This window comes from Nerophis lumbriciformis, linkage group LG06 (assembly GCF_033978685.3).
Source record: "Nerophis lumbriciformis linkage group LG06, RoL_Nlum_v2.1, whole genome shotgun sequence".
NCBI classification, from domain to species: Eukaryota; Metazoa; Chordata; class Actinopteri; order Syngnathiformes; family Syngnathidae; genus Nerophis; species Nerophis lumbriciformis.
In genome coordinates this window covers 10,303,451-10,330,613 of record NC_084553.2, presented here as the reverse complement: position 1 = coordinate 10,330,613, position 27,163 = coordinate 10,303,451, and the positions used below count along the sequence as shown (strand labels likewise).

The following is a 27,163-nucleotide window of genomic DNA, read 5'->3' as shown; positions in this document are numbered from 1 at the left end:
TAACAGCCCTGAAGACCAGTTATCCAGACAAAAATCTGTTTATCATGATAGGATGCACCAAGAAGTCTGGAGGACTCCGCAAGGTCGGCGTTTTTGGCTTGAAGTGGTTGTTTTGGACAAAATCCAGGGGTCATCCTGTCACAGACTCCTCGCAGAGAGTTTACCCAAATGAGCCTAAATCAAAATCAGGAATGTCAGATGGATAGTCGATGATGAATAACGAAGGGTTTTCCGCTTACGCCAGAGGATGTGGGCGGAGCCTTTGAGTTGGCGCGTAGCACGAAACTCTCCCTAAGGTCTGAGTGCATACCTGCCAACTACTCCGGTTTTCCCGTAATTAGTACGGTTTTCATCAACCTATTCCGGGTTACGGTTGCAGTGATAAAAAATACGTTTTTTCATTAATTAAAAAAAAAAAAAAAAGTTTAAGTTTTATTCACGAAATCGCGTAACAACAATGACAATCGACACTGCTTCTCGTAACTTCCGATCGAGCCATTCCGAATGCCATGCGCAAGGCTATTTATAGCACCGCTGCCAAGCACGAGGTACCTGTTGCCATTGTTTCCAAACGAGCGAACGATCATGGAATCAGCCGGAGAAAAATCGCAAACGAGTCTTAAACCGAAAAGAAAACTGCAGTCATTCCGTGAAGAATATTCAAAAGCCTATCCGGGAATAATTATCCGTTCCAAAAAGGGTGAAAACTACGCGAATTGCACCTTGTGCAGACAAGATTTTCCGATCGGACACGGAGGAAATAACGATGTAAAAGACCACGTTGGGACAAAAAAACACAAGTCTAATGCCGTCGCTAGCGATACAAGTGGAAAACTTTCAACGTTTTTCGGATTTTAGCCACAAAAAGGTAATGACACCAATGTTATCTATTGGAATTGTTTAGTACTGTTATACTGTTAAAAGTGTTTATACTATTTATGCTTTCAAGTCCAAGTTGAAGAAATCTTGTTAAATGTTGACAGCATAACTACCAAAATACAGAAGTATGTCCTTAATATTTTTGCAGTGCTATTTCTGTTGAAAAGTTAAAATGATTACATTAGAGATGTGATGTGCCACTTTTCAAGTGTCTGATGGCTTAAATTAATTTTCATTCATTTTTCATATTTTGAATTCTTTTGAAAGGCTTACAAAAAAACTACATTTGAATTGTAATTCCATGCTATTGACAGGACTATTCATTTTAATGCAGTTAGCTTACCATGTTTACAGTATGATAATTGTGATAGAAATGTGAATTTTAGGCACAGAATATTTTTTACAATTGAACAAGGCAGTAGATTATACAAGCTTGGACAGAAAGTTAATAATGACACCAATTTTTTTTTAATGGAATTGTTTAGTACTGTTTTACCATTTGTTTACTGTAAAAAGTGTTTATACTGTTTATACTTTCAATTAACAAATTGACGTCTTGTGAAAGGTTGACAGGATAACTGGCATTAACTGTCAAAATAATTTAAAACTATTGAAGTTATCTTACAGAATAAACATGTCAATCAACCCATATGATTTTTGCTGTAATATTTTTGTTTTGAAAAGTCACTGTGACTGATAGAAAAGTGATGGTTTTAGCAACATTTTAACCTGTCTGAATGCTAATAATCATTTTGCGTCGGGGGGCGAAGCCTGAACCCCCACCAGGACTTTGTCCTGGACCTACCGAGGCCTGCGGCCCCTGGACCCTGGCTACTAGGTTTTTCTGATTTCAAAAGTTGGCAGGTATGTGAGCGTAATCAAACGGCGGGCTCGGCGATATGACTGAAAACGGTATCAGGATGTAAAAGCTTTATATCATTGGACAATGTAGATAATTGTTGGTATTTTTACGACTTATCCAAAACAAGGACCGGGAGAAAAATCTATAAAAAAAATAATTAAAAAATGTAACCATCCTCTGATTCTAATCCCCTCAGATATCATTGCAGAAAGAAAATAAATATCACCACAAGCATGAAAACACTCAACATTTTAAATTCATATCGAACACTTGAACTTTTAAAATGAAAGTACAAAAATGACGATGAAAAGATATGATTGAGTAAAATTATTTCTTCACAAGTCAATTGTGAACGTTTTTAACTTTTTTCTGCTCCTTTTCATTCATAATTTACTTGATGTTGATTGTTTTATTTGTATTTTTTTTTCCTTTGTTTGATTTTTTTTTAGAGATGTCCGATAATGGCTTTTTTGCCGATATCCCATATTCCGATATTGTCCAACTCTTAATTACCGATTCCGATATCAACCGATACCGATATATACAGTCGTGGAATTAACACATTAGTATGCCTAATTTTGTTGTGATGCCCCGCTGGATGCATTAAACAATGTAACAAGGTTTTCCAAAATAAATCAACTCAAGTTATGGGGAAAAAAATGCCAACATGGCACTGCCATATTTATTATTGAAGTCACAAAGTGCATAGTTTTTTTTTTTTTAAATGGCTCAAAACAGCAGCTTGGAATTTGGGACATGCTCTCCCTGAGAGAGCATGGGTAGCGGGGGGTGTATATTGTAGCGTCCCGAAAGATTTAGTGCTGCAAGGGGTTCTGGGTATTTGTTCTGTTGTGTTTATGTTGTGTTACGGTGCGGATGTTCTTTGTTTGTCATTCTTGTTTGGTGTGGGTTCACAGTGTGGCACATTTGTAACAGTGTGACTTGTATGGCTGGTGACCAAGTATGCATTGCATTCACTTGTGTGTGTGAAAAGCCGTAGATATTATGTGATTGGGACGGCACACAAAGGCAGTGCCTTTAAGGTTTATTGGCGCTCTGTACTTCTCCCTACGTCCGTATACACAGCGGCGTTTTAAAAAGTCATAAATTTTACTTTTTGAAACCGATACCGATAATTTCCGATAATACATTTTAAAGCATTTATCGGCTGATAATATCGGCAGTCCGATATTATCGGACATCTCTAATTTTTTAAATGAATAAAATAAACAAACTCAACAAAAAAAAAAGAAAGACGTAAGAATTGTTTAATAAAATATTACAAAATAGTGCGAAATGTAAATATGTGTTCACACTGCAGGGTAGGATGTCCAATTCAGTTTTTTTTTTTTGGTCAAATTCGATCATTACAAAAAAAAAAAAAATGCTATTTCTAATGTGAATGCAATCTGACCCGCATGCGGACATGACGCACTGCAGTGTTTACGGAAGTAAACGTAGCTCCAGTTCTAGTCGGTCTCAGTACTGGCACAGTCGTGGCAATTTCAAGCATGTTGTGCATTTAAAGTCAACATTTTTCTGAACCCAATTATTGCACCTAGAGAATTAAGAAGGAAGAGGACGAGTATTTTGGCTCTGGCAGTTTTACGGGATATTTTGGTGGAATTTTCACCTATTTTTTCGCTCCCCTGTCAACTATTTTTGTGTAATAATTATGACACTTAACGCTTTTGGATGACGTTCTGGTCGGATGAATGCGACCTGAGCGCGGGAGCATTCACATTGAAGACACGTCTCATATCAATGCAATTTATTTCCACATAAGAAAGAGGCCTGGGTCGGATATGACAAGGTGTCGAATTCATTTTAGCTCAAACATGGAAAATCTGTGCACACGCGGGCCGGACTATTAAAATCATGGCATTAAAAATAAAAAATAAAGACAACTTCAGATTGTTTTCTTTGTCTTACTTTGGCCAAAAATAGAACAAACACATTCTGAAAATATTACAATCAAAATATAGAAAAAAAATACCGGCAGCGGTAAAGTTTATATCCATGAAGGAAAGAAGAAATTGAATGAATGTTTATAACTGAATAAAAATGTGTTTTCTTTTGTATTATTTTTTTTAATGAACCAAGTAACGTGTATGACAACCGTTTTCCAAAACACAATATAGAATGTGTGATATAACAGGATAATGCATTTATGCATTATCTTGATACCGAAGTACATGTCAAACTACTTCCATAACGTAAATGACCGCCATAACCACAACACCAGGGGGAGCTCTACAAACCACGTTAAACCCAGATTCCGATCTAACAAAGGTCTTAGAGGGGAACATTAGCACAATTTCAGAAGGGTTAAAACCATTAAAAATCAGTTCCCAGTGGCTTATTTTATTTTTCGTTTTTTTTCAAAATTTTACCCATCACGCAATATCCCTAAAAAAAGCTTCAAAGTGCCTGATTTTAACCATCGTTATATACACCCGTCCATTTTCCTGTGACGTCACATAGTGATGCCAACACAAACAAACATGGCGGAAAGAACAGCAAGCTATAGCGACATTAGCTCGGATTCAGACTCGGATTTCAGCGGCTTAAGCGATTCAACAGATTACGCATGTATTGAAACGGATGGTTGTAGTGTGGAGGCAGGTAGCGAAAACGAAATTGAAGAAGAAACTGAAGCTATTGAGCCATATCGGTTTGAACCGTATGCAAGCGAAACCGACGAAAACGACACGGGAGAAAGCGAGGACGAATTGGGCGATCGATCGCCTTCTAACCAACGATTGGTATGTGTTTGTTTGGCATTAAAGGAAACTAACAACTATGAACTAGGTTTACAGCATATGAAATACATTTGGCAACAACATGCACTTTGAGAGTGCAGACAGCCCAGTTTTCATCAATTAATATATTCTGTAGACATACCCTCATCCGCGCTCTTTTCCTGAACGCTGATCTGTCCAGTTTTGGAGTTGATGTCAGCAGGCCAAGGAAGCTAGGGTCGATAGGGGGTTTAGCTCGCTCGTCTGCGGGAACAAACTGCCGCCATTGCTTGCCGTGCTAGCGAGGTCCTTTGTCCCTGAATTGCTCACACACTCCGGCAGATTCAATGGGGGTCTGGCGGCAGATTTCTTTGACTTTATCGTTGGAAATGCATCTGCTTTGAGTGTCGCAGGATATCCACACATTCTTGCCATCTCTGTCGTAGCATAGCTTTCGTCGGTAAAGTGTGCGGAACAAACGTCCAATTTCTTGCCACTTTGGCATCTTTGGGCCACTGGTGCAACTTGAATCCGTCCCTGTTGGTGTTGTTACACCCTCCGACAACACACCGACGAGGCATGATGTCTCCAAGGTACGGAAAACAGTCGAAAAAACGGAAAATAACAGCTGATTTGACTCGGTGTTTGAGAAAATGGCGGATTGCTTCCCGATGTGACGTCACGTTCTGAGAGCGAATATTAGAAAGGCGTTTAATTCGCCAAAATTCACCCATTTAGAGTTCGGAAATCGGTTAAAAAAATATATGGTCTTTTTTCTGCAACATCAAGGTATATATTGACGCTTACATAGGTCTGGTGATAATGTTCCCCTTGAACTTGTGTGATGACTGTATTATGCTGATAGTATATATTTGTACCATGAATTGATTAACGTGGACCCCGACTTAAACAAGTTGAAAAACTTATTGGGGTGTTACCATTTAGTGGTCAATTGTACGGAATATGTACTGTACTGTGCAATCTACTAATAAAAGTTTCAATCAATCAATCAATCATTTGTTTTCAAAACGGTTACATAAAAGTGGGAGCCCATTTTTATGACTTGATGGTGTCCCTGGGACCCCATTTAGAAAATTCCTAGCGCCAACACCGATGGAGTATTGGTGCGTGCAAAACAGCAGCAGGCGGCTGTGGCCTGCGGGCCGCTTCTAATACTAATCAAATATCATCCCGGGGGCCATAGATCATTAATTTGCAGGCCGGATCTGTGCCTTGACTTGGACTCCCCTGCGATACAGGTTGCATATGGTCAAGCAGATAGGAATTGACCTGCATTGTGAATAAGGGGAGAAGTAGTATTTTCTGCAGGTTTAGTGCCAGGAAGTTACAGCTGTGCTCTAAAAGGTGGTGTGGTATTAGCGGTCTTGGTGGGGACGAGTGCCTTGCCTCATTTACAGACCACATTGGTCCCTTTTTTTAAAAAAAATCTAAAAACGTGCCATGCTGTCCAGGTGACTTTTCTTCTTTTATCCACAATTTCTTCATTTCGACTTTCTCTTCTCACTCCATGCAATGAATCAACCAAACTTGATAGTTGCTACTGTTACCTGATTGGTTACCAGAGGGCGGGTGCCTTTGTTCATACAACCAACCTTGCTTTTGCAACTTCTGTTTTTTAAAAAAAAACATTTTATCAAACTTTTTTTTTTTTTTATTAATATCAATTATGTGTCTGTCTATCGCGATACATCAGGGGTGTCAAACTCAAATACAGAGTGGGCCAAAAAAACTGAACAAAGCCAAGGTTGAACAAATTAACCTTTAACGTACTCTACGAGCTATCTTCACGTCCGCTTTTTATCCATTCTAACATCGTTCAGACCCAGTCACAAGATATGTGCGGCTTCTGTACGCACACACGAGCGAATCCAGAGCATACTTAATCAATGGCGATACAGGTTACACTGAGGGTGCCAGTATAAAAAACTTTTAACACTGTTAGAAATATACGCCACACTGTGAATCTACACCAAACAAGAATGACAAACACATTTCGGGAGAACACAACATAAACACAACAGAACAAATACCCAGAATCCTTTGCAGCACTAACTCCCGGGACACTACAAAATACGCCCCCTCTACCACCAAACACCTTTAACGTACTCTACGAGCTATCGTCACGTCCGCTTTTCATCCATTCTAACATCGTTCAGACCCAGTCACAAGATATGTGCGGCTTCTGTACGCACACACGAGCGAATCCAGCCCATACTTAATCAACGGCGATACAGGTTACACTGAGGGTGCCAGTATAAAAAACTTTAACACTGTTAGAAATATACGCCACACTGTGAATCTACACCAAACAAGAATGACAAACACATTTCGGGAGAACACAACATAAACACAACAGAACAAATACCCAGAATCCTTTACAGCACTATCTCCCGGGACGCTACAAAATACGCCCCGCACCACCAAACCTCCCCCCGCCCCCCCACACACACACCTTGTAACGTCCCGTTAACAGTGTGGCGTATATTTCTAACAGTGTTAACGTTTTTTATTCGCCTACCCTCAGTGTAACCTGTATTGCTTTTTATGAAGTATGCGTTGCATTCTAATGTGTGTGCGTGCAGAAGCCGCACATGTTAGGTGACTGGGCCAGCACTCGTTTGAAGACTCCCAGAAGGATCGGTGGGCCAGCTTTAGTGTTAATTTGATATCGCCTCAAGGGCCATGTGAAATTACACGGCGGGCCAGAGTTTGACACCCATGCGATACATAGTGATATCGTGTTATCGCCCATCCTCATTAAAACGTGTACATTTCTGTTCTTTGTTCTTTTCAGATCCGGTTCCCCGCGAGACCCTGCTGCATTTTTCCGCCCGCCGGGGCCTCCATCGCGTCACAAACTTCCTGTTGCGACAGCCGGGAGCCGGGGAAGCCGTGCGACTGGCCAACCGGCAAGGCCACACCCCCGCCGCCGTCGCTGCGATGCGGGGCCACGACGCCCTCCACGAGCTCCTGGCACAGTAAGTCCCCATCTTGTTTGAAGATGAGTTTTTTTTCACAGACCGTTCAGTTCTACACGGACAATCCTTCATTTAATCCACAACCCCCGGGGAGAGACTGGACTATTTTGTCCTAGCAACGGTTCGGAAGAATCGAAACTCCCACACGTGTTAAATGATAAACAGGTGACCCGAAACATGTCAAGAAAAAATATACTCCAAAAAACTGAAGAGTAGTGATTTCAGTTTTTTTTTGTCAGTGGGCATGAACAAGGATTTATTTATTGTACGGTGCTAAATAGGGATGATGTTTGATAAGAAATTATCGAGTTCGAGCCCATTATCGAATCCTCTTATCGAACCGATTCCTTATCGATTCTCTTATCGAATCCAGATAGGTTGTTGTATATGGAAAAAAACACAATATTTGGTTTAACAAAAGCTCACTTTTATTTTATAAGAAAACAAATAATAAAATAAAATAAATAAATATTGACTGTTCCCCCCCTAAAAAAATAAAATAAATTAAAGCTGCAAGCAGCGATGGACGGGACCGACTTTGACGGCACATAAAATCCAACCCGGAGCAGTAATTAAAACTCTTTGGTCAACTTTTAATCAGAAGGGTTCAATCTCTCTCCTGTGCTAGTTTGAAGCCGACACGACAAACGCGCTCAGAGGAGATAATGTTTGAAAAAAGGTGACCGTTTTTTACAAAACTTTTGTTTTGAAGGGGGAATGGCAAACTTCCTGTTGATTTTTGCTGGGGGTTGTCAATACATGAAATGTAGGTCTAAGTGAGACCTACATAGAGGTTTCATGTCTCTACGACATTCCTACTGGAAGTTACAGGCAGTTTTGTCTGAGTTTTCTTCCTAGGAGCAGTTGTGTCTGTGTTTTCTTCCTAGAGCGCAATTTTGGGTTTTAGGTTTTTTTTTTTTTATTAGATCGCAATTTCTGCCAGTCCTGATGTTTGTGTCCAGTTTGGTGAGTTTTGAAGCATGTTAAGGGGGTCAAATTACAGCTCAAAGAGGCAAAAGTGACTTGTTTTTACTAAACTTTTGTTTTGAAGGGGGAATTGCCAACTTCCTGTTGATTTTTGCTGAAGGATGTCAGTGTATGAAATCTAGGTCTAAGTCAGACCTACATAGAGGTTTTTGTTTCATGTCTCTACGACATTCCTACCGGAAGTTACAAACAGTTTTGTCTGTGTTTTTTCCTAGGGGGCGCAATTTTGAGTTTTGGGGTTTGGTTTTTGGCAATTTTCGCCAGTCCTGATGTGTGTGTCAAATATGGTGAGTTTTGAAACATGTTAAGGGGGTCAAATTACAGCTCAAAGAGGCAAAAGTGACTGTTTTTACTAAACTTTTGTTTTGAAGGGGGAATTGCCAACTTCCTGTTGATTTTTGCTGAAAGATGTCAGTGTATGAAATCTAGGTCTAAGTCAGACCTACATAGAGGTTTTTGTTTCATGTCTCTACGACATTCCTACCGGAAGTTACAAACAGTTTTGTCTGTGTTTTTTCCTAGGGGGCGCAATTTTGAGTTTTGGGGTTTGGTTTTTGGCAATTTTCGCCAGTCCTGATGTGTGTGTCATATATGGTGAGTTTTGAAACATGTTAAGGGGGTCAAATTACAGCTCAAAGAGACGCCGGTCACATATCCCTAACACACGTACCTGTACATGACGAAAAATACATTTAAGTGATATTATATGGTAGACCAGGGTATCAAAATCATTTTCATTGAGGGCCACATAGCCTTCAGAGGGCCGCTAAATGTATAATTGCCCCAAGATATAATACACAATTATCTATGCATTTGATTATTTGATTGTTGTTCATACTCATGGATGGATAACTTGCTTTGAAATCATAAGTCTAGGTAACAAACGGATATTTATGTATTTATTTGTATTTTTAATGTACAAACAAATTGTAATACGCTATATAATAAGTAGGGGTGCTCAAAATCAAATCAATTTTTGAAATTTGTATTTATTCTGATTCTAAATTGATTCATAATTTTACAAAATATATTAAAAAATTAATAAATATTTATGAAAAATATTATTGTATTTGTATTTTTAATGTACAAACAAATTGTAATACGCTATATAATAAGTAGGGGTGCTCAAAATAAAATCAATTTTTGAAATTTTTATTTATTCTGATTCTAAATTGATTCATAATTTTACAAAATATATTAAAAAATTGATAAATATTTATGAAAAATATTATTGTATTTATTTGTATTTTTAATGTACAAACAAATTGTAATACGCTATATAATAAGTAGGGGTGCTCAAAATCAAATCAATTTTTGAAATTTTTATTTATTCTGATTCTAAATTGATTCATAATTTTACAAAATATATTAAAAAATTAATGAATATTTATAAAAAAATATTTTAAATACATTTTCAAAATTTTATGATTGAGTAAAATTATTTCTTCACTTTCTGGATTAATTGTCGTAAAACAAAATAATGGGTTTGTACATTGGAAGTCAATTGTTGTATTTGTGAAAAAAGGGGGCGGATATTATACGTTTTTAACTTTTTTCTGCTCCTTTTCATTCATAATTTACTTGATGTTGATTGTTTTATTTGTATTTTATTCCTTTGTTGGATTTTTTTAATGAATAAAATAAACAAACTCAACAAATAAAAGGAAGACGTAAGAAATGCTTACGAAAGTATTACAAAATAGTGCGAAATGTAAATATGCGTTCATACTGCAGGGTAGGATGTCCAATTCAGGTTTTTTTTTGTCAATTTCAATCATTACAAAAAAAAATCAATTTCTAATGTGAATGCAATCTGACCCACATGCGAACATGACGCACTGCAGTGTTTACGGAAGTAAACATAGCTCCAATTCTACACTGCAAAAACTGAAATCTAAGTAAGATTACATATCTCAAATAAGGGTGATATTTGCTTATTTTCTGTCTGATAAGATAATTCTTCTCACTAAGCAGATTTTGTGTTAGAGTGTTTTACTTGTTTTAAGGGTTTTGGTCCTAAATGATCTCAGTAAGATATTACAGCTTGTTGCTGAGATTTGATGACCTATATTGAGTAAAACATGCTTGAAACTAGAATATCAACTGATGCAAAGCTGTGTCATCAACACTCACAAGTATAAAACTTTTTTAAAGTGAGAATGTCCAGAGGTGGGTAGAGTAGCCAGAAATTGTACTCAAGTAAGAGTACTGTTACTTTAGAGATGTATTACTCAAGTAAAGGTAAGGAGTAGTCACCCAAATATTTACTTGAGTAAAAGTAAAAAGTATGTTGTGAAAAAATACTCAAGTACTGAGTAACTGATGAGTAACATACACACTCATATCATATATATATATATATATATATATATATATGTCTTAATAAGGTTATCCAAAAAATAGTGCTCGATACCGTAGTAGAGCGCAATATATGTATGTGTGTGAAAAAAAAATCACAAGACTATTTCATCTCTACAGGCCTGTTTCATGAGGGGGGGTACCCTCAATCATCAGGAGATTTTAATGGGAGCATTCACATACCATGGTTTATATAGGGCACAGAGTGGGTGGGTACAGGCTGGCGTAGGGGCGTGGTGATTGGCTCATGTGTTACCTAGGAGGTGTTTCCGTCTGTGGCGGCATGCTGATACAATTTCGCTGCGCTTGTTGAGGGATGACAGGTCTGGACGGTAAATAATAAACAGTTTCTCTTTCAAGCATAGGTTGCATCTTTTATTACCACTATTGTAAGGTGTGCTGGATGCAAGAATTTGCCATGTTATTGAATATTCAACATTATTGTCTTTGAGGTCCCAAATGTGTTTGCTGAGTTCTGTGGTATTCCGCAGGTTTTGGTTCCTGAAAGAAGCCTTGTGATTGTTCCATCTGGTTTTGAATTCTCCCTCGGTTAATCCTACATATGTGTCGGATGTGTTAATGTCCTTGCGTATTATCTTAGATTGGTAGACAACTGATGTTTGTAAGCACCCCCCGTTGAGAGGGCAATCAGGTTTCTTTCGACAGTTACAGCCTTTGTTGGTTTTGGAGTCGCTCTGTCCGGGGGCCGATGGCTCATTTGCAATTGTTTTGTTGTGGTTTGAGATGATTTGTCGTATATTGTTCATGCAGCTGTAGCTCAATTTAATGTTGTTCTTGTTGAATACTTTTCTTAGGGTGTTGTCTTTGGGAAAGTGTTTGTCAATCAGATTGAGGAATTTGTGTCCAATGTTAGTTGAGACGTTTTTGCTGTATGGGGGGTTGTACCAGATGATGTCGTTTCGTTTTCTGTTCTTTTTTGGCTGGTTTCCTGACGTGGGTTCATAGGTGAGGGTGAAATTGTATCCGCTTTCATCAAGGGCTTTTTGGTACGGGGGGGTTGCTTGGTCAGAAGCGCATATGCCAAATTTTCAAAGAGAACGGCCTACGGATCACGATTGAAGCCAACAAGCAAACCGTCAACTTCCTTGACGTCACTTTCAACCTGAGAAATAACAGCTACCAACCATTCACGAAACCCAACACAACACTCCAATACGTGCACCATGACAGCAACCACCCACCCACCACCACGAAAAGAATACCTACCGGAATTAATAAAAGGCTATCGATGCTGTCATCTAGCAAAGCTGAATTTGACCAAGCAACCCCCCCGTACCAATATGGCCACCGTCAGTGTAACCTGTGTGGCTGTTGACCAAGTATGCCTTGCTGTCACTTACGTGTGCAAGCAGAAGAAGCATATAACAAGAGGCTTGGCTGGCACGCTGTTTATACAGATTGTAGAGGGCGCTAAATGCTGTTTCATCATGGCACACCCTTATTATTATTGTAAGGGTGAAAATCGGAGAATATTAAATATTTCAGAAATCCAAAAGTCTCCCGGGAAAATCGGGGGGGGGGGTTGGCCCCTGCGCTAGCATTTACTTAATTTAAGAATATTTTTCAACATATTGAGCAAAAAGGTCTGTTTTTTTTTCTTCCAAGAAAAGTGCACTAATTAGTGAGAATATACTTATTTTAAGGTATTTCTGGGTTCATTGAGGTTAGCTAATTTTACTTGTTTTGGAAAGTCTTGACAAGCCGAATTTTCTTGTTCTATTGGCAGATCATTTTGCTTAGTTCAAATAAAATACCCCTCATTTATATATATATATATATATATATATATATATATATTTTTTTTTTCTTGTTTTTGAACACTGACTTTTTGCAGTGTAGCCGGTCTCAGTACTGGCACAGTCGTGGCAATTTCAAGGATGTTGTGCATTTAAAGTCAACATTTTCTGAACCTAATTATTGCGCGTAGAGAATTAAGAAGAAAGAGGACGAGTATTTTGGCTCTGAAAAAAAATATATTTTGTGATGCTAAAAAAACAGTACTTTTTAGAGGCGGTATAGTACCGAATGTGATTCATTAGTATCGCGGTACAATACTAATACCGGTATACCGTACAACCCTACATCATACATCATTTTAAGTACACGTACAGTTTTTTTATTGTGTCCGAGTTGAGTGTTGGAGTTGTGTGTTCATATGGTACACCACAAGTCAATTGTTGGCCGTGATGATCTCAAAAATTGTCGAAAAAAAACTTAAGGGCACAGAGTTTCAGTATTTTTCCATTGGAAATCATAGAGATGGGGAAACTTATTCCACTTCACCAAAGTCTGGGTTACGACTTGTGTGTCTAATGATGTGTTGTACCACTCACACTCACACACAGCAGGGCCGTGTCCGTAGATTCAAAAGGCGAAGGGGCATGTGTTCCTCCCTCCCCTGACGAGCTAATGAGGTCAGATTGTTTTTTATTGCGCAATATCAAGCAGCTGTTCAATGGACTGAGATACGGCTTCAAGCGGAGATCCTCTCCTAAATCTCCCAGCTGCTCGGCCAGGGAAGTAAGACTTTGCCCGAGTCGCTCCAAAACACGTCGGGTTCTTTTTCTTGGACGAGTGGTGTCATTTCTCTCCTGAGGAGTGAGCTCACTGGCGGACCGGGCCGCTGCAGTCCACCCAGTGTTGCACACACTGCTGCCTGGCTGGGCGGTGTCCACTCGTGACACAGAGTCTAGCACTCAGTGCTGCAAGAACTTCTGGAACTGAAAGGGAAGGAGGATGAGCACTATCCCGGTTTACCGTGTCACCTTTCAACCTACGTAATTAACCTTTAACACATTTTTATAGCCTGACTACTAAACCTTGTTAACCTCAGGGCCAAACTTTTCCACTACAATGGCCCACACAAATATTAACACTGCATTATAGGGGTGTCAAAATGTTTTTCGGAATAATCACGATACGTATTTGTAATGATTCTTAACCGATTAAAAAAAATCAAAAATACATTTAAAAATTATTATTGTTATTATTTTTTAAATCTGTCCTGTCCAGCCACTCAGGCAATCATATTGTTGATGTAGATGGTCATATCTGCTGTACAGAAGTGTTGGATACTTCTCTTGTTGAATATTTAGAAGCGAGGAAATTTCACGACTGGATTTGTTTTTCCATGCTGGAAATCACTGAAAGCGGCCCATTCTTTCACAAATGTTTGTAGAAACAGTCTCCATGCCTAAGTGCTTGATTTTATACACCAGGCCAAGCGATTAGCACGCCTGATTCTCATCATTTGGATAGGTGGCCAAATACTTTTGGCAATATAGTGTAATTTTAAAAATAAATGTAAATTTTTTTCAATAGATAAAGAATCGTTACCTGGGATGTCCGATAATATCGGCCGGTAAATGCTTTAAAATGTAATATCGGAAATTATTGGTATAGGTTTCAAAAAGTAAAATGTATGACTTTTTAAAACGCCGCTGTGTACACGGACGTAGGGAGAAGTACAGAGCGCCAATAAACCTTAAAGACACTGCCTTTGTGTGCCGGCCCAGTCACATAATATCTACGGCTTTTCACACACACAAGTGAATGCCACACATACTTGGTCAACAGCCATACAGGTCACACTGAGGGTGGCCGTATAAACAACTTTAACACTGTTACAAATATGCGCCACACTGTGAACCCACACCAGACAAGAATGACAAACACATTTCGGGAGAACATCCGCACCGTAACACAACATAAACACAACAGAACAAATACCCAGAACCCCTTGCAGCACTAACTCTTCCGGGACGCTACAATATACACCACCCCGCTATCCCCTACGCCCCCACCTCAACCTCCTCATGCTCTCTCAGGGAGAGCATGTCCCAAATTCCAAGCTGCTGTTTTGAGGCATGTTAAAAAAAATATTGCATTTTGTGACTTCAATAATAAATATGGCAGTGCCATGTTGGCATTTTTTTCCCATAACTTGAGTTGATTTATTTTGGAAAACCTTGTTACATTGTTTAATGCATCCAGCGGGGCATCACAAAATTAGGCATAATAATGTGTTAATTCCACGACTGTATATATCGGTATCGGTTGATATCGGAATCTGTAATTAAAAGTATATCGGCAAAAAAGCCATTATCGGACATCTCTAATAAAAACAGCAGTACTGTTTTTCCATTTACAGTAATATACACTGAATTTTGAGGGGAAATTATTGCAACTTACTATACTTTTTGTACATTTTAGTAAAAAAAAAAAAAAAATCTACTAATAAAATGCATGAAAAAATATAACTGCGATGTGGCCCTCAGTAAAAACGACTTTGAATCAGAATCAGAATCAGAATCAGCTTTATTGTCATTACGCAAGGTAACGAGAATGAGGCCATTCCATACAGTGCGATGTGTGCATGCTAGAAAAACAATGTGCAAATATATAAAAATATAAAAAATATAGAAGTGCAATGAATATGGTGTGAAATGAATACATACATGAAAAAACAAAACAAAAACAAAAACAGGGTGGTTGGTGGAATGGAATTTGACGCCTCTGATCTACATCAACAATATGATTTGCCTGAGTGGCTGGACAGGACAGGTAAAAAATATAAATATATATATTTTTTTAAATACATTTGAATTTTTTTCAATAGATGAAGAATCGTTACAGATAGGAATTGCTCCAGTGGATAATTTTTAAAACTCCTAAAAATTCAGTGTTTCCTGCTGGCCCCACTATGGACTGGACACTTACTATTATGCTGGATCCACTATGGACTGGACTCTCACAATATTATGTCAGACCCACTCGACATCCATTGCATTCGGTCTCCCCTAGGGGGGGGGGGGTTACCCACATATGCGGTCCTCTCCAAGGTTTCTCATAGTCATTCACATCGACGTCCCACTGGGGTGAGTTTTTCCTTGCCCTTATGTGGGCTTTGTACCGAGGATGTCGTTGTGGCTTGTGCAGCCCTTTGAGACACTTGTGATTTAGGGCTATATAAATAAACATTGATTGATTGAATGATTGATTGATTTGCCTGAGTGGCTGGACAGGACAGGTAAAAAATAGAAATATATATATTTTTTTAAATACATTTGAATTTTTTTCAATAGATGAAGAATCGTTACAGATAGGAATTGCTCCAGTGGATCATTTTTAAAACTCCTAAAAATTCAGTGTTTGCTAATAAAGACACAAATGAACCTCCATATGTGTCCGCCTGTTTTTTTTGCGACGCGGCCGGTTGACAGCCGCCCGGCGGTCGCCGACCCCTCCTTTTACGTTTACACAGCTCGACCCGCTATCTTATAACAGCTGAGAAAAGAGCCCTCATCAACCACACCCTCAGCCATACAGGTCACACTGAGGGTGGCCGTATAAACAACTTTAACACTGTTACAAATATGTGCCACACTGTGAACCCACACCAGACAAGAATGACAAACACATTTCGGGCGAACATCCGCACCGTAACACAACATAAACACAACAGAACAAATACCCAGAACCCTTTGCAGCACTAACTCTTCCGGGACGCTACAATATGCACCCCCCGCTATCCCCTACGCCCCCACCTCAACCTCCTCATGCTCTCTCAGGGAGAGCATGTCCCAAATTCCAAGCTGCTGTTTTGAGGCATGTTAAAAAAAAGAATGCATTTTGTGACTTCAATAATAAATATGGCAGTGCCATGTTGGCATTTTTTTCCCATAACTTGAGTTGATTTATTTTGGAAAACCTTGTTACATTGTTTAATGCATCCAGCGGGGCATCACAAAATTAGGCATAATAATGTGTTAATTCCACGACTGTATATATCGGTATCGGTTGATATCGGAATCTGTAATTAAAAGTATATCGGCAAAAAAGCCATTATCGGACATCTCTAATAAAAACAGCAGTACTGTTTTTCCATTTACAGTAATATACACTACATTTTGAGGGGAAATTATTGCAACTTACTATACTTTTTGTACATTTTAGTTAAAAAAAAAAAAATCTACTAATTAAATGCATGAAAAAATATAACTGCTATGTGGCCCTCAGTAAAAACGACTTTGATCTACATCAACAATATGATTTGCCTGAGTGGCTGGACAGGACAGGTAAAAAATATAAATATATATATTTTTTTAAATACATTTGAATTTCTTTCAATAGATGAAGAATCGTTACAGATAGGAATCGCTCCAGTGGATCATTTTTTTTTTCAGCTCGGTTGGTAGAGCGGCCGTACCAGCAACTTGAGGGTTGCAGGTTCGATCCCCGCTTCCGCCATCCTAGTCACTGCCGTTGTGTCCTTGGGCAAGATGCTTTACCCACCTGCTCCCAGTGCCAACCCACACTGGTTTAAATGTAACTTAGATATTGGGTTTCACTATGTAAAGCGCTTTGAGTCACTAGAGAAAAAGCGCTTTATAAATGTAATTCACTTCACTTCACTTCACTTAAAACTCCTAAAAATTCAGTGTTTGCTAATAAAGACACAAATGAACCTCCATATGTGTCCGCCTGTTTTTTTGCGACGCGGCCGGTTGGTTGCTGACCCCTCCTTTCACGTTTACACAGCTCGACCCACTATCTTATAACAGCTGAGAAAAGAGCCCTCATCAACCACAATGGCTTCCTTCACTCTCAAAGTAAATGGATTAGGGCGGCCAAAGAAGGGAGAGTGGATCAGCTGACCTCGCTGTTAAAACCCTCTGTGCTCGGCGGGCCAATCAGGGCCCGGCTCCTTCAGGGATGAGCTAAGTGTTTATTTCTCCGGTGCAGGGCCGAGTCGGGAGAAGGGCCCGAGTGCGTCCAGCTGGTCCCGACAGACGCCCGCGTCGCCTGCCACCTCCCCCGGCTGCGCACGCACACGCTGACGCAGAGCGTCCGCCCGGGCCGCGATCCGCCGACCCTCGGCGTGAGCGTGGAGCAGCTGCTGCATTTGACGTGTCATCTCCACGCCAAGGTGAGTCACGCCCCCCCCCTTTTCTTCCTCGTTTTACGACCCCATGCTTGTTTTGCTCGAGCTTATTACGCAATCCCTCATTGACTGCTGGAGAGCACATGTGTTTGTTTCCTCTGGAGAAACTTTTACCCCAGTTTTTTTTTTTTTTTTTTCTTTCCGCAGAGAGTTTCTGTGCTGGATCTGCACTCTGACTCTCTGCACACAGCTGCTGAATGCCGCGAGGACATCGAGCCAGGGACGGGCTGCCCGCACGCTGAAAAAGCCGAGGACTCGGAGGGATTTTGCGGGTACGGAGACGAGGAGAAGGACGACTGGAGCGTGTCCGTGAGCCCCCGAGAGCATGGCCCGGTGCCCCTTGAGGTTTGGGTGTGTCTCCAGTCTGGGAGAGATTATTGCCCATCGGCGGAGGGAAGGGAACGGCCTGTTACCGCACGCAGCTTGAGCGAGTGTGAGAGCGCAGGAGAAGGGGGGAGCCCGCCCGTGGGAGGGTGCGGTGAGCAGGAAACCGAACAGGAGGCCACAGAGGGAGAGGAGCAGGAAGTAGAAGAAGGAGAAGACGACGAGACACCCGGTGGAGGTTTAGTCATGGGTCAGTCCCAGTCCTCACACGGCTCTGACGCTGAAGGCGAGGAGCCTCACCAGGATGGCGAGGTGTTGACTCACCTTTCTTTAGACGACCAGGAAACCGACAGCGCAGGCTTGGCCCCCTTATCAGCCGAAGAGGACCTCCCAGTTCCGTCCGAGTGTGCCTGCGATGATGTCAGCAAGGAGTCAGATGTTCCACCCCTGGGTGAGGGGGAACCTCCGGTCGACGTGCACGGCTTGGAAGAAAACCAGGAAACAGCTGCTGGGGATTACGCCGCAGAGCAGGAGCAACAACGCACAGGTCAGACCACTTCTATGGAGTTAGTTGTAGCAGAAGCTCCCGAAGACACGTCCGCGACGTCGGACTTTGCCGAGGACAAGAGCGAGGGTCCACCCGAGCAGGCCGATCTAGATCCCGGCCTCACTCCTAGCCTGTCCAGCGACGACGACGTCAGTTTCCAATCAGTCGGAAGCTGCACGACGGACGTGTTCCACCTGACCGAGGAGAGCGTTTCCCTCGAGGAGCAGAACTGGACCAACGTGGAGACGCCATGTGACAGCAGTACATGTTCTCCGCCGTCGGACGCGGACCCGCCCGAGGAAGCTGCTGGCGATGGCGGCGCCTCCGAGCACGAAGAACCGCTGCTCAGCGTCCAAACAGCTGAGGAGGAACCAGAGGAACAAGGTGCCCCGGCAGAGCCTTCGGAGGAGGACCCAGCCTCTGTGGTGGAGGATGGAGACGGAAACGGTGCTGAGCAGAATGAAGGTGAGCACAAGATTGGCTTCTAGATGTGAATGGTAGGATCATATTGTTGTTACTCAGCCAGCGTTTGTGGGTCTGATGGACCCGTTGCATTTTGTGGCTTTTTAAGCCTCACAATCAAACCTTTTTATGTTAAAATACTGAACAGATGTTTATTGAGATAAGGTAAACATCTGTTCAGTATTTTAACATCCATCAGACCCACAATATGAACGTTGCACGGAAAATATCTCTGCCAGTTTCTGCATCCCACAGGGATTCTTCTTTTGTGTTTCTGCACCTGCGGGTCCCACACAAGGTTGCAACATTGTTTGTCAGCACTGTCTGCTCTCATTTTCTCGCACATTTGACCCTCTGATGTTCTGTGTAACTACACTCTGTCCTCCTCCTGTCTAGGCCTGATGTGTGTGTGTGTGTGTGTGTGTGTGTGTGTGTGTGTGTGTGTGTGTGTGTGTGTGTGTGTGTGTGTGTGTGTGTGTGTGTGTGTGTGTGTGGTACACAGAACATCAATTTCCACATTTCTATTAGCCCCGGGTCCAGTGGACACGGACATCTTATATGTAATAGAAATGTGTTGGGGGGAGTGTATGGCATACTTGCCAACCCTCCCGAATTTTCCGGGAGACTCCCGAAATTCAGCGCCTCTCCCGAAAACCTCCCGGGACAAATATTCTCCCGAAAATCTCCCGATTTTCAGCCGGAGCTGGAGGCCACGCCCCCTCCAGCTCCATGCAGACCTGAGTGAGGACAGCCTTTTTTCACTACGGGAGGACAGGGTGACAAGAACTAAATCATCCAGACTAGAGATACATTGTATTATTATGTTTATCTTACCTAAAAATAAATAGATATTTATTAATTAAAAAAACAAACAAACTAAATACAATTTTACTATATTTTGCTAAAAACATCAAAATTAATTGTATTTTTATTTTTTCTGACTCCTTATTACATCCAGCCATATAATTTTACATTAAAATAAACATATTTGAAATAATTCATTTGAAATCATCATAATAATTCATTTAAAATGACCATATTTAATTATTAAAATAATTGCTTGTTTATCAACAACTTTAGCATTTTGTTCACTACATTTTGAAGCTCTCAGAAGCCAAGTTATGTTATATTCCTTAATATTTATTTATGCAAGTTTGAAGTATCAATTATCCAAACACAGTTTTGTTTGCATATTTTTAGGATATATATATATATATGTATATATATATATATATATATATATATATATATATATATACATGTGTATATATATGTATATATATGTATATATATGTATATAGCTGTCAATATACTCCTCCCCTCTTAACCACGCCCCCAACCACGCCCCACCCCCGACCACGCCCCCACCCCCCACCCCCCACCTCCCGAAATTGGAGGTCTCAAGGTTGGCAAGTATGGTGTATGGTGTGTGGTCATTAAATATGTATTCTGATATATGTTCTTCACAGAAAATGAGCCATAGTCAGTGAGTCTCAGTTTGAAAAATGTATTAATTGTATCATTTTGTCTTTTAATAAAAAATTAAAACGGGTCCCACAGACCCGAACACCACACAAGGGTTTAGGAATTGAATCCATGTAATGCTTTAAAAAGGCAAATGGATGGCACAAAAAGCCAAAAGGCTTGTTTCCATTGTGGTCCATTAAATATTCGTCACATTTGATGCATTCAATAATAAAAGATATATAACCTGTAAAATGTATATAAAAAATTACGTTAAAGGGGAACATTATCACCAGACCTATGTAAGCGTCAATATATACCTTGATGTTGCAGAAAAAAGACCATATATTTTTTTAACCGATTTCCGAACTCTAAATGGGTGAATTTTGGCGAATTAAACGCCTTTCTAATATTCGCTCTCGGAGCGATGACGTCACGTTGTGACGTCACATCGGGAAGCAATCCGCCATTTTCTCAAACACCGAGTCAAATCAGCTCTGTTATTTTCCGTTTTTTCGACTGTTTTCCGTACCTTGGAGACATCATGCCTCGTCGGTGTGTTGTCGGAGGGTGTAACAACACCAACAGGGACGGATTCAAGTTGCACCAGTGGCCCAAAGATGCGAAAGTGGCAAGAAATTGGACGTTTGTTCCGCACACTTTACCGACGAAAGCTATGCTACGACAGAGATGGCAAGAATGTGTGGATATCCTGCGACACTCAAAGCAGATGCATTTCCAACGATAAAGTCAAAGAAATCTGCCGCCAGACCCCCATTGAATCTGCCGGAGTGTGTGAGCAATTCAGGGACAAAGGGCCTCGGTAGCACGGCAAGCAATGGCGGCAGTTTGTTCCCGCAGACGAGCGGGCTAAACCCCCTGGATGTCTTGGCACACACCGTCCTTTATGCCATCGAAGATGATCAAGAGAAGAATATCGACCCTAGCTTCCCTGGCCTGCTGACATCAACTCCAAAACTGGACAGATCAGCTTTCAGGAAAAGAGAGCGGATGAGGGTATGTCTACAGAATATATTAATTGATGAAAATTGGGCTGTCTGCACTCTCAAAGTGCATGTTGTTGCCAAATGTATTTCATATGCTGTAAACCTAGTTCATAGTTGTTAGTTTCCTTTAATGCCAAACAAACACATACCAATCGTTGGTTAGAAGGCGATCGCCGAATTTGTCCTCGATTTCTCCCGTGTCGCTGGCTGTCGTGTCGTTTTCGTCGGTTTCGCTTGCATACGGTTCAAACCAATATGACTCAATAGCTTCAGTTTCTTCTTCAATTTCGTTTTCGCTACCTGCCTCCACACTACAACCATCCGTTTCAATACATGCGTAATCTGTTGAATCGCTTAAGCCGCTGAAATCCGAGTCTGAATCCGAGCTAATGTCGCTATAGCTTGCTGTTCTATGCGCCATGTTTGTTTGTGTTGGCTTCACTATGTGACGTCACAGGAAAATGGACGGGTGTATATAATGATGGTTAAAATCAGGCACTTTGAAGCTTTTTTTAGGGATATTGCGTGATGGGTAAAATTTTGAAAAAAACTTCGAAAAATAAAATAAGCCACTGGGAACTGATTTTTAATGGTTTTAACCCTTCTGAAATTGTGATAATGTTCCCCTTTAAAAAATGGATAAATTATGTACATATACACAGTATACATGTCAGGTGATTTGAAAAACAATATATACAAAAAATGGGGTTAGGGGGGATGTATACACTATGTACATGGATGGTGTATGGTGCTTGGATATTTGTTTGTATCCACATAGTTCAGTAAGCAGGTTTTATGTTATGTGTGACTGTTTGTTGACTTTCTCTGTTGTTGAGTTTATTTGCATTGATTGGGTCAGAAAAATCGATGTTATGCTCACACTGCAAAAAGTCAGTGTTCAAAAACAAGCAAAAAAAATACAAAAATGAGGGGTATTTTATTTGAACTAAGCAAAATTATCTGCCAATAGAACAAGAAAATTCGGCTTGTCAAGACTTTCCAAAACAAGTAAAATTAGCTAACCTCATTGAACCCAAAAATACCTTAAAATAAGTATATTCTCACTAATAACAAGTGCACTTGTCTTGGTAGAAAAAACAAAATTAGACCTTTTTGCTCATGTTGAAAAATATTCTTAAATTAAGTAAATGCTAGTGCCATTATCTTGACATAGTGATATGCGCTCGACATCATGATTTTTTTTCATGCTTGAAGTAAGAAATTATTACTTTAAAAAAGTAGTTTTATACTTGTGAGTGTTGATGACACAGCTTTGCATCAGTTGATATTCTAGTTTCAAGCATGTTTTACTCAATATACAGTGCCCTCCAAAAGTATTGGAACAGTGAGTCCAATTCGTTTATTTTTGTTGTAGACTGAAAACATTTGGGTTTGACATCAAAAGATGAAAATGGGACAAGATATCAACATTTTAACTCTCATTTCCAGGTATTTGCATCTGGATATGATACACAACTTAGAAGATAGCACCTTTTGTTTGAACCTACCCATTTATCAGGAGAGCATAAGTATTGGAACATATGACTGACTGATGTGTGTTTTGTTGCCCAGGTGTCTCCAAATTACATTGATTATTCAAACAATAAATAGCACTGAATGTCTGAGCTCAGATTCTGATTGGGTAGGATAGGTTTTGCCTGTGCAGACTGCATTTAGAGTTGGAACCAACATGAAAACCAGAAAGCTGTCTATGGGTGAAAAAGAAGTAATTGTGAATCTGAGAGAAGATGGACAATCAATCAGAGCCATTGCACAAACATTGGCCATAGCCAGTACCACCATTTGGAATGTTCTGAAGAAGAAAAAACCCACTGGTGTACTAAGCAACAGGTGTGGAACAGGTAGACCAAGGAAAACATCAGGAGTTGATGACAGAAACATTGTGAGAGCTATAAAGAACAACTGTTAGTGACATCAGCAACGACCTCCAGAAGGCAGGAGTGAAGGTTTCACAATCCAATGTTGGCAGAAGACTTCATGAACAGAAGTACAGAGGCTACACCAGAAGATGCAAACCACTCATTAGCAAGAATAACAGGAAGACCAGGCTGGAATTTGCCAAAAAGTACAGAGATGAGCCCCAAAAATTCTGGAAAAAGGTTTTATGGGACTGATGAGACAAAGATGAACTTCTTTCAAAGTGATGGAAAGGCGAACGTTTGGAGAAAGACAGGATCAGCTCATGATCCCAAACATACAAGCTCATCTGTGAAACATCATGTCATGGCTTGGGCTTGCATGGCTTCTTCTGGGACGTCATCTTCATTGATGATGTACACATGATGGCAGCAGCAAAATTAACTCAGAAGTCTACAGAAACATTTTGTCTGCTAATTTAAAGAAAGATGCAACCAAACTGATTGGGAGATCCTTCATCATGCAGCAAGATAACAACCAAAACAACAAAGGAGTTGATCAGGGGCAAGAAGTGGAAGGTTTTAGACTGGCCAAGTCAGTCTCCAGACTTAAACCCAATAGAGCATGCATTTTACCTGCTGAAGAGGAGACTGAAGGGAGTAACCCCCCAAAACAAAAAACAACTGAAAGAGGCTGCGGTGAAAGCTTCACAAAAGAAGAATGCAAAAGTTTGGTGATGTCAATGGCTCACAGGCTTGATGCACTTATTGAAAGCAAAGGATTTGCAACTAAAGTCTTATTAACTTTAATCTATTTTAAGTTTATATGTTCCAATACTTTTGCTCACCTAAAAATGTTGTGTTCTATTACAAATAATGCTATCTTCTAAGTTGTGTATCAGATCCAGATGTAAATACCTGGAAATGAATGTTGAAATGTTGATTTCTTATCTCATATTCATCTTTTGATGTCAAACCCAAATGTTTTCAGTCTACAACAAAAATAAAGGAACTGGCTTCACCGTTCCAATACTTTTGGAGGGCACTGTAGTTCATCAAATCTCAGCAACAAGCTGTAATATCTTATTGAGATCATTTAGGACCAAAACCCTTAAAACAAGTAAAACACTAACATAAAATCTGCCTAGTGAGAAGAATGATCTTATCAGACAGAAAACAAGCAAATATCACCCTTATTTGAGATGTTTAATCTTACTTAGATTTCAGTTTTTGCAGTGCAGTAACCTTAAATATAAAACCAGCATTACTAATGTTCTCTATACCAGGCAGCACGTGTTACGCAATCATACTGTAATCGTATTAAGATTAAACTTGATCCAGACTTCATATTAAACTCACGGGCCAGACTGAAGGGGCCGTAGTTTGGACACCCCTGCATTCGTAGCTACGGCGTGAATGATGGAACCTGATTGAGGTCCAGCCTGCGCCGATTGGGGCCTCTCGTTTCAAGCTCGGGACTTCATTGGTGTGAAAAACAATGAAAAACAAAGGCGAGTTGTTACAGTAGATACTGCACATTGTCCAACTTGATTGAATGCTTTTTTGACCACATGATGTTTAATCAATGGAGCCGAGATAAAAAAAATAAAAAAAAAGTGTAGCAAATGAAGACATAGATCACATGGCTGCAGCAACAAAGTTACTTTCGCCTAAGGCCGCTACATCAACTCCGCTGTGTATTTTCAGCAGGATAAAAATGTCTCACTTCACTTGTTATTGATTCCTCACTGTGCTAAGGCTTTGTCATGGCATCGACTCTGTTGTGTTGTGTTGTGTTGCATTTCTCCAGAGGGGGAGGCCGTCATGTCTGAACATGCCGGGACCGGCGAAGCACTGAAAGGAGACGAGCCCGATTCTTCCACGGTAAGATCCTAAAGTATTTCTTATTATTATCATTATTGTGTTTACCATCATGAGTCACGGTGCACCACTCCGCCGATATCAAAAGAAGAAACCCGTTGAGTTTGTAGGTGTTTATGAGTTACACTGCATAGACCGGGGGTCAGCAACCCGTGGCTGTCTTTATCGCCGCCCTAGTGGCTCCCTGGAGCTTTTTCATCCATCCATCCATCCATCTTCTTCCGCTTATCCGAGGTCGGGCCGCAGGGGCAGCAGCCTAAGCAGGGAAGCCCAGACTTTCCTCTCCCCACCAACTTCGTCCAGCTCTTCCCGGGGGATCCCGAGGCATTCCCAGGCCAGCCAGGAGACATAGTCTTCCCAACGTGTCCTGGGTCTTCCCCGTGGTCTCCTACCTAAGGAGGCGTTCGGGTGGCATCCTGACCAGATGCCCGAACCACCTCATCTGGCTCCTCTTGATGTGGAGGAGCAGCGGTTTTACTTTGAGCTCCCCTCGGATGACAGAGCTTCTTACCCTATCTCTAAGGGAGAGCCTCGCCACCCGACGGAGGAAACTCATTTGTACCCGTGATCTTGTCCTTTTTTGTCATAACCCAAAGCTCATGACCATAGGTGAGGATGGGAACGTAGATCGACCGGTAAATTGAGAGCTTTGCCTTCCGGCTCAGCTCCTTTCTCACCACAACGGATCGTTACAGCGTCCGCATTACTGAAGACGCCGCACCGATCCGCCTGTCGTGAACAAGACTCCTAGGTACTTGAACTCCTCCACATGGGGCAGGGTCTCCACCCCAACCCGGAGATGGCACTCCACCCTTTTCCGGGCGAGAACCATGGACTCGGACTTGGAGGTGCTGATTCTCATACCAGTCGCTTCACACTCGGCTGCGAACCGATCCAGTGAGAGCTGGAGATCCTGGACCAGATGAAGCCATCAGGACCACATCATCTGCAAAAAGCAGAGACCTAATCCTGCAGCCACCAAACTGGATCCCCTCAACGCCTTGACTGCGCCTAGAAATTATTTTTCAAACGTGCGGAAATGAAAAAAAAAAAAAAATATATATATATTTTTTTGTTTCACCATGGTTTCTGTCGGAGAACAAACATGACACACACCTTCTTAATTGTTCGAAATGCCACTGTTTATATTATGTTTGCATGTACTACTTTCTCCGATGCTGCCACAGAAAAACGTGTTTTATGCCACTCCTTCTTCGTCTCGTTTTGTCCACCAAACATTTTATGCTGTGCGTGAATGCACAAAGGTGAGCTTTGTTGATGTTGCTGATTTGTTGGAGTGCTAATCAAACGTATTTGGTCAATGCACGACAGCAAGCTAATCGGTGCTAACATGCTAAATAGGCTAGCTCAGGGGTCGGCAACCCGCGGCTCCGGAGCTGCATGCGGCTCTTTGATCACTGATGCGGCTCAGCTGCATACTTGCCGACCCCCCCGATTTTCCCGGGAGACTCCCGGATTTCAGTGCCTCTCGCAGAAAACTCCCGGAATTAATATTCTCCGATTTTCACCCTTACAATAATAATAAGGGCGTGGCATGATGGTACAGCATCTAGCACCCTCTACAACCTGTACAAACAGCGTGCCAGCCCAGCTTCTTGTTATATGCATCTTCTGCTTGCATACGTAAGTGACAGCAATGCATACTTGGTCAACAGCCACACAGGTTACACTGACGGTGGCCATATAAAACAACTTTAACACTCTTACTAATAATGCGCCACACTTTGAACCAAAACCAAACAAGAATGACAAACACATTTCGGGAGAACATCTGCACCTTAACACAACAT

At 40.9% G+C, this 27,163-nt stretch overlaps 1 protein-coding gene across 3 annotated transcripts in view; it reads left to right on the top strand.

Annotated features, from left to right (window-relative positions):
- LOC133608457 (uncharacterized) overlaps nucleotides 1–27,163 on the top strand; it is a 444,769-nt gene that overhangs the window by 163,030 nt on the left and 254,576 nt on the right. For all 3 annotated transcript variants that reach the window (XM_061963698.1, XM_061963697.1, XM_061963696.1), the window contains exons 6-9: nucleotides 7,298–7,481; nucleotides 17,592–17,775; nucleotides 17,938–19,126; nucleotides 25,282–25,355. In XM_061963698.1, coding sequence (XP_061819682.1) covers nucleotides 7,298–7,481; nucleotides 17,592–17,775; nucleotides 17,938–19,126; nucleotides 25,282–25,355 — 1,631 coding nt within the window. The remainder of the gene's footprint in view (nucleotides 1–7,297; nucleotides 7,482–17,591; nucleotides 17,776–17,937; nucleotides 19,127–25,281; nucleotides 25,356–27,163) is intronic.